The sequence below is a fragment of the Glycine soja genome, chromosome 2 (genome assembly GCF_004193775.1).
Source record: "Glycine soja cultivar W05 chromosome 2, ASM419377v2, whole genome shotgun sequence".
NCBI lineage: Eukaryota > Viridiplantae > Streptophyta > Magnoliopsida > Fabales > Fabaceae > Glycine > Glycine soja.
In genome coordinates, this window is record NC_041003.1 from 11,410,676 (window position 1) to 11,424,445 (window position 13,770).

At 41.5% G+C, this 13,770-nt stretch overlaps 1 protein-coding gene and 1 long non-coding RNA gene across 4 annotated transcripts; both read left to right on the forward strand.

Annotated features, from left to right (window-relative positions):
• On the forward strand, positions 1–7,654 carry LOC114387377 (pentatricopeptide repeat-containing protein At1g69290). Of its 3 annotated transcripts, none has more exons than XR_003661302.1 (3): positions 1–366; positions 3,721–3,943; positions 5,133–7,654. XR_003661302.1 is itself a non-coding variant. In XM_028347555.1 (2 exons), exon 2 carries the CDS (start codon positions 554–556, stop codon positions 2,528–2,530), a length of 1,977 nt encoding a protein of 658 aa, XP_028203356.1. In that variant the 5' UTR covers positions 34–366; positions 472–553; the 3' UTR covers positions 2,531–2,937. The 3 variants fall into 3 exon arrangements, 1 of the variants encoding a protein (XP_028203356.1); XR_003661301.1 differs by having other exon boundaries at positions 4–366; positions 3,704–3,943; XM_028347555.1 differs by lacking the exons at positions 3,721–3,943; positions 5,133–7,654 and adding an exon at positions 472–2,937 and having other exon boundaries at positions 34–366.
• A 1,219-nt stretch (positions 7,655–8,873) lies between these two features.
• On the forward strand, positions 8,874–12,399 carry LOC114387389. The gene is made up of 2 exons (XR_003661303.1): positions 8,874–9,960; positions 11,799–12,399. It is a non-coding gene; the product is annotated as an uncharacterized LOC114387389 (long non-coding RNA).
• Positions 12,400–13,770: the final 1,371 nt, after the last annotated feature.

Below are 13,770 nucleotides of genomic sequence, written 5' to 3' on the forward strand. Positions count from 1 at the left end.
TTTTTCACGAACGACATTGTTCGCCCTTGACACTTTTAACGACAACATTGGATATTTATCCAAACTTTTATTCCCTTCCAAACTGAACTCTAGAATCGGTTTTCTTTCTCAAATAAAAAACCCTCGTCACTCTCCGAAACCTTAAAACCCAACAATGGAAGGTTTCCTCGAATCTCGATTTGTTGAATTTAAGGTTCTGTTTTCCAACACCGGCGTTGCCTGTTTCGACCGAATCTGGATTGGTTGATAGATACAGTGCTCAGTGTTGTCACAAAGTAAAATCAAAGACTTGATTTTTGCACGGAAGAACAACCATTGTGCAGAAAACATCACCACCGCTGCCGGAGAATGCAACTAACTCCAGAGGTGAGAGAGACGCAATGTTATTTTTATTATTTTGAATTTAATAATAAATAATAATACTAGTATTTTCAATGAGGTGTCAACATGTAATTTGATGTGTCCAATTAGGGTAGTGTCCACAGAACCATACGAGTGTTTCTCGGATTCAGAAAAAGAGCTATGTTGGTGATGGTTAATTAATGAATGAAGAATGGCAAAAAAAGCTGTGTTTTTTCTTCTTCCCCACAGAGCTTTTTCTTCCTCAACCACAGAAACCCCCACCCTTTACTCCTTCCTTCAGCCCTCAGTCTTTGCTCTCACCAAAAAACAACACCAACCCAATTCAGAGCCTTCTCCAAAGTCCCCAACTTTACTCTCTTCTTCCCAACTTTCCACTCTCCAAACCACCCTCCAAAACTCCCTCACAAGAAGCAACACTGATGAGGCATGGAAATCCTTCAAAACCCTCACCACTCACCACTCCTTCCCTCCCAAAACCCTAACCAATTCCCTCCTCATCCACCTCTCCTCCCTTGGTGACACCCTCAACCTCAAGAGGGCCTTTGCCTCCACCCTCTTCCTCATGGAGAAGAACCCCATGCTCATTGACCATCATACCCTCCATCAAATCTTGCTCTCCATGAGGGATGCCAACACTGCTGCACCAGCCTTTGCACTTGTCAGGTGCATGTTCAGGAACAGGCTCTTTGTGCCCTTCCATGTGTGGGGCCCTGTGCTGGTTGAGATCAGTAGGAAGAACAATGGTGGCGGCCTTGGTGGTGCTTTTTTGAGGGTCTTTGAGGAGAATTGTTGGGTGGCTCTTGAGGAGAGGATTGAGTTCATGAAGCCTGATGTTGGTGCTTGCAATGCAGCTCTGGAAGGTTGCTGCTGTGAGCTTGAGTCTGTGAGTGATGCTGAGAGGGTTGTTGGGACGATGTCAAATCTAGGGATTAGGCCTGATGAGTTCAGTTTCGGGTTTCTTGGGTATTTGTATGCACTCAAGGGGTTGGAAGAAAAGATAAGGGAGTTGGAGGTTTTGATGGGTGGGTTTGGTTGTTTGAACAAGAAGTGGTTCTATTGTAGTTTGATTAGTGGGTATATTAAGTCAGGGGATTTGGCTTCTGTGGAGGCAACTGTTGTTAAATGTCTTGGTGATGGAGGTGGTGGGAAGGATTGGGGTTTTGGTGTTGAAACTTTCTGTGAAGTGGTTAAGGCTTATTTTCAGAAGGGAAATATCAAGGGGTTGGCTAGTTTGATTGTTGAAGCTCAGAAGTTAGAGGGTTCGGATATTATGATTGATAAGTCTATAGGGTATGGTATTGTTAATGCGTGTGTTAATATTGGACTATCTGATAAAGCACACAGCATTCTTGATGAGATGAATGCTCTGGGGGCTTCTGTGGGTCTTGGGGTCTATATACCTATCTTGAAGGCTTACTGCAAAGAAAATAGAACTGCTGAGGCTACTCAAATGGTGATGGAGATTAGTAATTCGGGTCTTCAGTTGGATGTGGGAACCTATGATGCTTTGGTAGAAGCAGCCATGTGTGCCCAGGATTTTCAGTCAGCGTTTTCCCTGTTCAGGGACATGAGAGATGCAAGGATTCCTGATTTGAAAGGGAGTTACTTAACTATAATGACAGGTTTGATGGAGAATCATCGGCCTGAGTTGATGGCAGCTTTCTTAGATGAGGTGGTTGAGGATCCTAGGATTGAGGTAGGTACTCATGATTGGAATTCCATCATCCATGCTTTCTGTAAAGCTGGGAGACTAGAAGATGCAAGAAGGACTTTCAGAAGGATGATGTTCCTGCAGTTTGAGCCAAATGATCAGACATACTTGTCCATGATTAATGGATATGTCTTGGCAGAGAAATATTTTCTTGTGCTGATGTTGTGGAACGAGGTTAAGCGAAAGCTATCTTTGGATGGGCAGAAGGGGATCAAGTTTGACCACAATTTGGTTGATGCATTCCTGTATGCTATGGTCAAGGGAGGTTTCTTTGATGCTGTTATGCAAGTTGTGGAGAAAGCTTATGAGATGAGAGTATTTGTTGATAAGTGGAGATACAAGCAAGCATTCATGGAGACTCATAAAAAGCTCAAAGTGGCAAAGTTAAGGAAAAGGAATTTTAGAAAAATGGAAGCGCTTATTGCTTTCAAGAACTGGGCTGGCTTAAATGCATGAACTTTTAACACTGGCTACTTCGTATCTCAAGGATTGTTAGACCATCATGCCTGAAAGAAGCAAGTCAAAATGAAGGCTGAGGAAGGTTTTAACCTTGCATATTCTTTCAAGAGTAACACTCAGTTTAGGCTTTGGAAGGTTCTGCTCAACAAGGCCCTTTTCTCCTTTTTTTGGCCCCTGATGTTACACAAAGCAATTAATTGACACTCTTTTGATAAGTTTATCCAGTTAATTCTTTCATTTGGGCTAAATGTATTAATCTCTTCTACCATTTTGTTCAACGTGGTCCCCCAATTTTGGTTGTTGTTTGCTGTCTTGAGCTTTCTTCTTGTACTTAAGATTGGAAAGTTAAAGTTTTAAACACAGTGAATCAATGAACTGCTTATACATACATGGTTTCAAGTCAACATTCCCCAAAAGATGGTCAAATGTTCACTACTTTCTTGCTAACTATTTATGAAGGACGACGTAACCTGTAACTCTAGGGCACAAATAAATACCATCACACATTCACACATAGTAGAGTTCAATTTTCTATTTTCTTGTTTCGTGCTTCTTATGAGTTGTTTTAATTTTTTTCATTGTCTTTATCTGAACCAAATTAGAATTAACACTAGAATTGAACCTGGTTTGAAGCAGGAGATTGTTCTTCCCCAAGTCTTGTATATTCAGGTTTAATATTTTGATTCAGCCTCATGCTTTCTCTTGTAGCTCAAAACTGTTTGATAGTAATTGAGATTTTATGTGCTGCATACTATATCAGTTACAAATAGTGAGGGCAAAGGTTTTACACCTTCATGACAAAAATCTGACTTACTTAACTACTTTATATCATATAATCTATAACAATATATAAAGGGGACATCCCCTTTTTGTGTACACATTTTTTTATACGTTTTTCCCCCTGAAATATTCTGCACCCACCTACTGCAACGGCAATTTATGCATCAATTAAAGGATAAAATAGGAAATGAAATGATTAAATGGGAAAAAAGAACGTGTACACAAAAAAAGTAACTGATGAGAAGATAACTGCTCACTGTCTTTGTGCTTCACAGTTTTTTCATCCCGCAAACTGACACAATAGTTCCATTTTGTATTCATTCAACTGCCTGACTATAGAATAATAATAATAAAAACTCCTGACTACTCTATTCTCTCCTCTCCTTTAAGTTTCCCATTCATAGCAGTGTGGCCACATGTTGATGGTGGTGGTAGCAGTTCGAAAGGAGGGAACCCCCAAGTACATTGGTGTAAGGTTGATTTTGTTCCACGGTGACACTGCACATAAAGGGAATTTTACAGCTTCAGAAACTCCTTCATCCGCTGGTAATTGTGAACATAAGAGCATCATAAGGCTTACTTTATCAAACTCTGGGCCACCAATGATGTTCTTGTCAAATTCAAGCTGTGGTATGTTTATTTCTATTTTATTTCATGATATTTTTTAAATTGTTGTGGTATGTTTATCTCTGAGCAAATTATTTTTTTGTATTGGTAGTATATTGTGTTTAAAATACAGCCTGCAATATGTGATTTATATTCAGTAGGGCTGTGCATCTTATGCTACATTCCTCTCCACCTTATTTTCTAAATGTTAAATCACGATACTTGCAGATCATTTTGGCAAATGAAGTTTCCTTTTCTCGCTTTTGTTAATGCACTCTTTGATTTTGTCCCTTTTCACTGTTGGACAATTAGGATTTTATGTTTTTTCTCTGATTTTGTCCCTTTTTATTCTCTCAGACCTGTAAAACCATGATTAGTTACTGAAGGAAAAACAAGTTGTTTGTGCATTCTGTTGGTTCTCTTCTGAGGTTTAAAAGCTAACCATGATTCATTCATTAGCTATATTGGAGGAGTGGAAAGTAAAACCAAGAAAGCTTTTTACTTATAAACCCGATGGTATTTAACATCCAGAAAACTGCCAAATTAAATGTGTCCCAAGCCAAAATATCATGCTTGCACATCAAATGCTAAATCTGTTCTTTTTAGTAGGACTCTCTCATTTAGTTTTTACCATTAAGCAAGCATCATGCATATTTTCATCTTTCAAATCATCCAATGTTATGTTTTTTCAACATTGGCAGAACATGGGTAATAGAAATCTTAAAGGGTATGGTCCTTTTTCTTAACTGTCAATAGAAAATTTTCATACACAGAAAAAGGTTATTACTAAGAAAGAAAGAAAAAAGGATAAAGATACAAAGAGAGAGAAGTGTAGGTGTGATAGGCAATATGATGTTGATAGGAAGATAGAGATAGAGAAAAACAAGAGTATCAAATAGGTGTTTATGACATATGGGTGTCTATAGATAATGAGAGTGACATCTTTGTTTTTTTATTCCCAAGGTTCCTCTTGCAAATTACTGTTCTGTGAAATATCTCTTCCCTCAAATCAAAATCATCCTTTTTTGCTTTCAACAAACAAATTGATAGCAATTTCTGGGATTAGGCTTACTAAACTACAATATAAGCTAAGCATGAATCTTCTCTGCCTTATTTTATTAGATGATATTTGTATTTATAAGGGATTACAAGATATTTTTCCCACCAAAAGTGATATAACCGAATAACAAACTATGAATTTGAATTTTTGCAGGTTGTTACACGAATAACAAACTATGATACTTGGCAGAGCATTGCTAATGTTCTATCGGTTTCCCGCTTCTACACATAATCTTTTAGATGGGCCGGTTTGATGGAGATCCTCTTGGGCCTGATATTCTCAGTACGTTTGCTATCAATACCCCCTGGCGGAAAAATGTCCTTGTCCTCAAGGACATAAGCAGCAGCCAAATCATTCCAGTCTTCCTAAGTCGAATCTTCCGGCGACAGACCGTTCCACTGAACGAGCACCTGGCGTGATGGTGGGGAGGTGGACGCATCCAATTTCCAGTCCAATATAGTGAGCGGGGCAACGATGGGGTCGTTTCCCTTAGTGGTCTCGGGTAAAAAGCCAGGAGTGGTGGGAGTCTCGCCGGGGTGGAGCTTCAACAGTGAAACGTGAAAAACCGGGTGGATACGAGAGTGTGGTGGTAATTCAAGGCGGTACGCAACTGGACCTATGCGTTCTTGGATCTTGAATGGGCCAAAATAGCGCTTGGATAATTTGCAGTAGCCCGGAGCGAGAGAGGATTGACGATAGGGTCGTAGGCGCACATAGACCCAATCTCCAGGGGAGTACGAGACCTCACGGCGGTGGGTATCTGCTGCCTTCTTCATGTTGTCCTGGGCCTTGCGGAGGCGAGTCTGGAGCACGGAGCGAATATGCTGGTGATTCGCGAGGAGGGTGTCCACGGCTTCCACCTGAGAGGAACCCTGCAAATATTGAGGGATGGAGGGAGGGGGCTTTCCAAATGTGACCTCGAAGGGGGAGAAACCGGTGCCTGAGTGGAATGAGGTGTTATAGGACCACTCGGCAAGGGCTAGGAAGCGCGTCCAGGAGTGGGGGTGGTCATGCGCGAAGGCCCGAAGATACTGTTCGACCACCCGATTGAGAACCTCGGTTTGGCCGTCCGTTTCCGGGTGATAGGCTGTACTCATGCAAAGTTTGGTGCCCATTAGCCGGAATAATTCCCTCCAGAATTTGCTAACAAAGATGGGGTCTCTGTCGGAAACCAGACTCCGAGGGAGCCCATGGAGTTTGCAGACAAGATTGAAGAAGAGAGTAGCAACCGAATGAGCTGTATAGTGAGCGGGGAGGGCGCCCAAATGAATGCCTTTTGAAAACCTATCTACAATGACCAGGATGGTGGAATGGCCGTGTGAAGGTGGAAGGCCGCAGATGAAGTCGAGGGATAGCTCTTCCCAAGGGGTTGCCGGAATTGGTAATGGGTGCAGCAAGCCGGCAGGTTTCTTGGTTTCATACTTAGTCTGCAGGCATGTAGTGCAATGGGCGATAAACTTGCGGATGTCCTGTCGCATGGATGGCCAGTAGAAGTTCTCTTGGATTCGGTGGAGTGTCTTGGCAAAACCCAAATGGCCGCCAACCGGAGTGGAGTGGAATTCGTCCATAAGAGCAGGAATGAAGGAGCAATCTGAGGGGAGCCAGAGCTTCTTATGGAGGAAAATCATTTCGCGGTTGGTCGTGTAACCAGGGTGAAGGTCTGGACGTTGGAGGATGTCTTGTAGGAGAGTGGTATTGGACTGTGAAGAGTGCAGTGATTGGCACAGCTGATCCAAGAAGTCAAAATTTGGTAAAGAAAGGGAGAGGAAGGTCCCCTGAGTTGGGATTCGAGAGAGGGCGTCAGCAACGATGTTTGTCGCGCCGGATTTGTATTCAATATCATAATCATACCCGAGGAGCTTTGTGAGGTAAGTCTGTTGTTCAGGGGTCTGAATCGTTTGATTCATGAGATCTCTGAGACTTTTGTGGTCTGTTCTGATGATGAAGTGACTCCCCAGCAGGTAGTGGCGCCACTTGCGAACGGCCACGGTGATTGCATGGAGTTCACAAACATATGTGGATGCTCGCCGGAGGCGGTCACAGAACACCTTACTGTGGAATGCAATTGGGTGGGCTCGTTGGATCAAGACAGCGCCCATGGCGGTCCCAGATGCATCCGTTTCAAGGATGAAAGGTGCAGTGAAGTCTGGTGGAGCGAGGACGGGTGCCTGAGTCATGGCCTGTTGGAGTTGAACGAATGCCGCCTGGGCATCGGAGTTCCATTGAAACGCATCAGTGCGGAGGAGTGAGGTGAGGGGGGAGGCGATGGAGGCATACCCGCGAATAAAACGGCGGTAGAACCCCGTAAGGCTCAAGAAGCCACGCAATTCGGACACCATGGATGGAGTAGGCCAGGAAAGCATTGCTTGAATTTTGTCTGGGTCCGGGGCAATGCCTTTGTCAGAAACAATATGGCCCAGATACTGAAGGGTGCGGCGAGCAAATAAGCATTTAGTGCGGCGGAGATAAAATTCACCCTGAGAGAGTGTATTGAAGACCGCCGCCAGGTGCTGGACATGTGTCGGAAGTGTGGGACTGTAAATGAGGATGTCATCAAAGAAAACCGCAGCGAATCGCCTGAGAAAAGGCTTGAGAAGTTCATTCATTGTAGCTTGGAAGGTGGCCGGCGCGTTACATAGACCAAACGGCAGCACTCGGAATTCATAGTGGCCGTGGTGGGTGCGGAACGCAGTTTTATGGATATCTTCCTTTGCTACTCGGATTTGATGAAAACCTTGGTAGAGATCAAGCTTAGAAAACCATCGTGCGTGGCCCAACTCGTCCAGGAGTTCGTCGATGGTGGGCATGGAAAAACGGTCCTTGATCGTGATGGCGTTAAGGGCTCTATAATCGACGCAGCACCGCCATGTGCCGTCCCTCTTCTTGACGAGCAACACCGGTGAGGAGAACGGACTTTGACTGATGCGTATGAGGCCATTTTTGAGCATTGAAGCAACCTGTTTCTCGAGCTCGGCTTTTTGGTAGTATGGGTATCGGTATGGCTTGACGTTTACAGGGGAGGTGTGAGGATGAAGGTGGATGTGGTGGGAAATTTGGCGGAAAGGGGGAAGGGAGGTCGGTTCAGAGAATAAGTGGGCGAATTTAGTAATGAGGGAGGAGATGTCTGGGGGAGGGTCAGGGGTGTTGGACGGTGAGACGTCGGATGGGCTGGCCGTTAGTTGGAACAGGGCCGAGACACTGTTGGTGTGGAGACAACGTCGGACCTGTTGGGCCGAAATGGAGCTAGGGTGGGGGGGTACATCAGCAGTAAGGGTGATAGGCTGGCCCAGGTGAGTAAACGACATGGTAAGTCGGGTATAATCTGTGGTGATGGGCCCAAGTTCCCGAAGCCACTGAATACCTAAAACTAGGTCTGCGCCGCTGAGAGGGATGGAGAAGAGATCCATCGTGAAATGGTGCCCTTGGATAAGTACCGGAACCGACGAGAACCTGCATCGGTGTTGTCGATAATGAAGGAAGGGCAAGGAACTTTGCGATTCTGCTTTGGATAAAATTGTGCGTGCTTCCACTATCAACAAGGATAAGCACCTGATGGTTGTTGATAGTGCCGAACAGACGAAGGGTTTCAGAGGTTGGAAAACCGGCCAAGGCGTTCAGGCTGAGTTGGGGAGAAAGGTGGTCTGTCGGAGGTTCCAGGGAGGGAGGTGTAACCTCGTCGTCCTCGTCCGCTATGAATAGATGAAGACGAGGCTTACATCTATGGCCGCGGGTCCATTGTTCGTCGCAGTGGTAGCAGAGACCACGGTCGCGACGAACGGCAAGCTCTTCGGGGGATAATCGTTTAACTGGAATTTTGGGGGTGGGTGTGGATGTGGTTGAGGGGGTGGGACTAGGGTGGGTCTGTGTATAGGGGAATGATGGGGTGGGGTGACTGCTTGGGATGGGGTTAAGGTGGTTATGGGAGGGTAACGGAGAAGGCTGGGTGGGTGTGGGGTATCGCGAACCTTTGCGTCTGTCGAGGATCTTATCCTCCTGCAGTTTTGCAAGGGCCACCGCTTGTGGGAGAGAGACAGGTTGCAGAGCCTGTACTTCGCGGCGGAGCTCGGGGTGGAGGCCGGAGATAAAACAACTGAGGATGTAAGGAGGCGCGAGTTCGACGGTCCGGTTTGCCAAACGTTCAAACTCCGTCAAGTAATCGTTGACGGAGCCGCGCTGGAACAATTTGAATAACGCGCCGTGCGGGTCGTCATAGAAAGACGGTGCAAATCGGGACTCAAGAGCCTGTAACATTGCTGGCCAAGAGTTGAGGAAGCCATTATGCATCATCCATTGATACCAGGAAAGTGCCGGCCCGTCCATGTAGAAGGATACCACGGTGAGGCGTTCCTGTTCCGGCACCCCTTGGTAGTCGAAGAATTGGGATATTTTAAATATCCACCCTAAGGGGTCTTGGCCGTCGAACCGTGGAATCTCCAATTTCAGGTGATGGTGATGCTGGTTGGGTTGCGATGTCGGAGTGGTAGGGGCAGCAGGAATCGCAAGCAAGGAAAGACGATCCAGGATGGATTCGAGCTTGTCGTTCATGGCAGAATGGGCCTGGGATAGTGTTTGGACTGCCTCCTCGAGGCGTTCGGTGGCTGACTGGCGGGTGTTGTGTTCCGGCATGGTCAGGGGCAGGTCGGACCAGAATTGATGGCAATTTCTGGGATTAGGCTTACTAAACTACAATATAAGCTAAGCATGAATCTTCTCTGCCTTATTTTATTAGATGATATTTGTATTTATAAGGGATTACAAGATATTTTTCCCACCAAAAGTGATATAACCGAATAACAAACTATGAATTTGAATTTTTGCAGGTTGTTACACGAATAACAAACTATGATACTTGGCAGAGCATTGCTAATGTTCTATCGGTTTCCTGCTTCTACACATAATCTTTTAGATGGGCCGGTTTGATGGAGATCCTCTTGGGCCTGATATTCTCAGTACGTTTGCTATCACAAATTGAGATTAATAGGTAGGTGAACTCTAATTGCATCTACTTGTTATAAAGTTGCAGTTGCATTTGCTTATTCTATAGTTTGCCACTTTTTTCTTTTTGTTTTTCTAATTTATGATTTCTGGGTGAGTTGTGGAATAGATAAGTTGTATATATTATATTATATATGAGATTCTTGATGGATTAAAAATAAGTTTTCTGGAACTCGAGTCTTTATAACTTTTATTATAACTACATACATAGGGTGTGATGTAATTAATCAGAGTTCATGCTGAAACAGCTAACTGAAATGGGAGAATCCAAGTTTGTCTCCTTGGCATTTCTATTGGTTTGTTCATTGCTCTAAAGGGTGTGGTCAAATGGAGATCAACCTCTGTCAAAAGTTTTTGTTCATAAGGCAACAATATCCCTGATTGTTTTATTTAAATTCTTGTCTTGTACAACCAATTGTATTATTTAAGGCAACAATACCTATTGGGGTCCTATAAAAGTTCTATTTGATTGTTTTATTTAAATTATTGTCTTGTACAACCAAACAAGTTTTGTACATTTCAGTGCTTCCACATGTCCAAAATAAAATTGTAGAGGCTATCCACTGCTATTGTGTTTTGTGCTCATTAAAGCCTATACTATATTTTGGTGATGAGTTTACCACAATCATTGCTTTCAGTTGTTTTTCTTGTAGCTAGGGAAAGTTATGAAATAAAGAATAGAAATGATGGTCTAAGGAATGCTTAACCCATTGTGCAGTATCAACTATAAATATGTAAATTAGTGAAATTACTCAAGCCCCCTTAACAAAGTAATTGGAAAAGGGTTTCTAAAGCTTCAGCTGATTAATCAGAGATCAGATTTCTCATTTGCACTATTTTGTCTGGCAGCTTGTCAAACAGTAGCCGTCGTTAGTTTGAAGTTTTGAACTTGCTTGAAAAAGTGGATGTTAATATTCTAAGAAAACAAACCAAATTGAATGCACAAATTATTTCAAAGTAGATTTGGTCCGTGAGAATATTCTTGCCTTTTTTTTTCCTTTTCTTTTTAAACAATGGATACAAGTTAACAAATCCTTTTAAAGGAATCTTTTTTTGTTCCTTCTCTTATTCAGTTTGTATATTTTGTGTACTTCTGCTCTGCTTTTGTAGCAGTTTATATTTTCCTTTGGAGACTGGAAATCTTAGCATTACCAAATCAGATTTTGTTATTCATGATCTATCTATCTATATATCTATACATGAATTTAGCTCCTCTTATGCTTTCATCTCACCTGATATGCTTCCCATAGGCTAGTGGAATAATCTGAAAAGTGTATAGGAAAATTTCCATTCGGTTGTTCAAGAAGTAAGCGGAATGGTAAGGACTGAGACTATTAAACAAGAAGTTGGTTCCATCTCCAAATTAGAGAAGAAAAGCATAGGATGAAATAGATTCCATTCTATTCCATCCTATTTTAACTATCCAATGACAAAAAATTCTATTCCATGCCATTCCTCTCTACCAATCCATAGCAGTCTTATTGCATATGCATAGAACAACCATGGCATATTGGTATATTGATGAGTGATGGCATACATTTCTTTTGTATTTATGTATGTTTATATGATTTCAATGAGGTTGTCCGATTCCATATATTCAGTAACAATTTTATGTCTCTGAAACTTCCAATTTGCACATCTATCTTGAAATATATATATATATATATAAATCAGCAAAAGTGCACACACACAGACCAAACCAGAAAATTAATATCCTGTACCATCAGTCTGCTAAATGTTGACTAAAGATGCATTTGTTCCTTTTCTTCCAAATAAGAAAGATGACCGCGCACCATACCACCTTCTAAATTTGACATTCTGCAGATGATCTACATAGGCCGAGTGTGTCCAAAATTGGCCATCAAGTGAATCCTGAGCAGTCACCGCAAAGTCTGGAGCAACCACTTATAACATTCGTTCCAAACCATAGAAGTAACGTTACAATGTATGAAGATATGATTTAGAGACTCATTATGTTGAAGACAAAATGGACAAAACAATTTAGAGTCCTCCACAATAATATTTATTTTATTCGTCTTTCGTAGGTAGTCTATCATTCAATGCTCTTCAAAACAGAAACGTCACCTTAGCTTGGTATTTTGAGGCGCTTCACCAACGCAAATATCATATTTTGCATATCCACATCATCCTCTATGAGCCGTGATTGGTATGTCGAATTTGAAGTGTAAGCACCCGAGGTTCTCATATTGTTAACATTGATGTTGATTGGTAAAATGTATACATAATATGTTTCCTAAAGAGTGATGATGGCTTAGGTGTTAAAGATTCACACCACATTAACACTTTTTTGTTGGGTGATTAAAATGGTGTGGAGCTTATTGACAAATACAAGCACTATTTGGGTTCATGTCTTGTCTCACACAACACAAACACATAGTTAATGTCAATTTGTCTCTCCGTGACATTATGCATGATGGTACTTGGCGTGTCAACAAATTGACAACTATTTTGCCTCACAACTTCGTGCAACATTTGAATATGATAGATGAGTACTATTAACCCTCTCTTCAACACAGTCAAATATATTTTTATTTATTGATTAAAATTTATTGAAAATTATAAAATCAAGAGAGTCATTAAATAAGATATGAGATCTATAAAAATTTATAATTTTTAATAAAATTTTAATCAATAAAAGAAAATGTGCTCAAAATAATATATTAGAGAATATTCCTAACATTTCTCATCGATTGATTATGTGCTAGTGCCTAATTCTATGGACAACTAGACATGGATCCATTCTCATAATGAGGTTTATTCAACATCATATGAAGGTGCAACGGTGCATGCCACAACTAATGTTTCCTTGTGAAAATTAAGCATCCTAGACAAAAAAAATTAAAATTTCGTACCGACTAATAACTTTAACTTTAGGATTCGCACCCCCACAAATTCTCTCCATAAGCAACACAACCTAGCTTATAGCATGTCCGAAATTATTAATAGTTAAAAGTAATTTTATATCATATTTTAAATTATTTATTATAAATTTTAAATATAACTTAAGCAGCATATGATAAAATGTGATCATGGTGATAGAGACAGAAATGATGATAAAATCTTATAATAAAATGTTTTTGAGAAGAAAATATTTTAAAAAAGTAGTTTTTTATATAAAAAAAAAAGAAAAGACAATTTAGACAAACACAACTTCTTTCATATAAAAATATTTTTTTTTCTAAAAAAAATAAACTCAAGCAAATGCCTAATATGCCCTTTTCTATTTAGTAGGATTTGTTGTTATTAAGTTAGTTGTTAGAACACATTTAATGTCAGATCTTGAGCTCAAGATTTGGTCTTGTGCAGATCTTACAATAAAGATAATGTAGAGATCTTTAGGGTGGAGAATGAGTTTTGTAGAAAAACCCTGAAGATGTTTGCGCAAACTTAAAAAAAAAATTACCAATAGACCAACCCGCGGGAAGAAGAAAGAAAATGGAAGAACGAAATTTTTTTTTTAAAAAAAACAGTTTTACAAAAGAGGAAAAATGAAAAAAAAAAAAACATACCTTGCAGATGAATGGAGGTCTCGGGAGGGGGAGGGAGGAAGAAGAGGAAGGGGAGGGGGAAGGACATGTTGGGAAGAAGGAAGGAGAAAAAAGAAGAAAGGAAGAAGAATAGGCACGAGAAAGGGAAGAGAAAAAGAAGAAGAAGAAGAAGAAGAGACAAGAGAAAGGGAGGAGGAGAAAGTCGAGGTGTTGGGAAGTGGAACGTTGGGAAGGAGAAGAGGCATGAGAGAGAGGAAGTGGAACATTGGAAAGAAGGTCATTGTCTA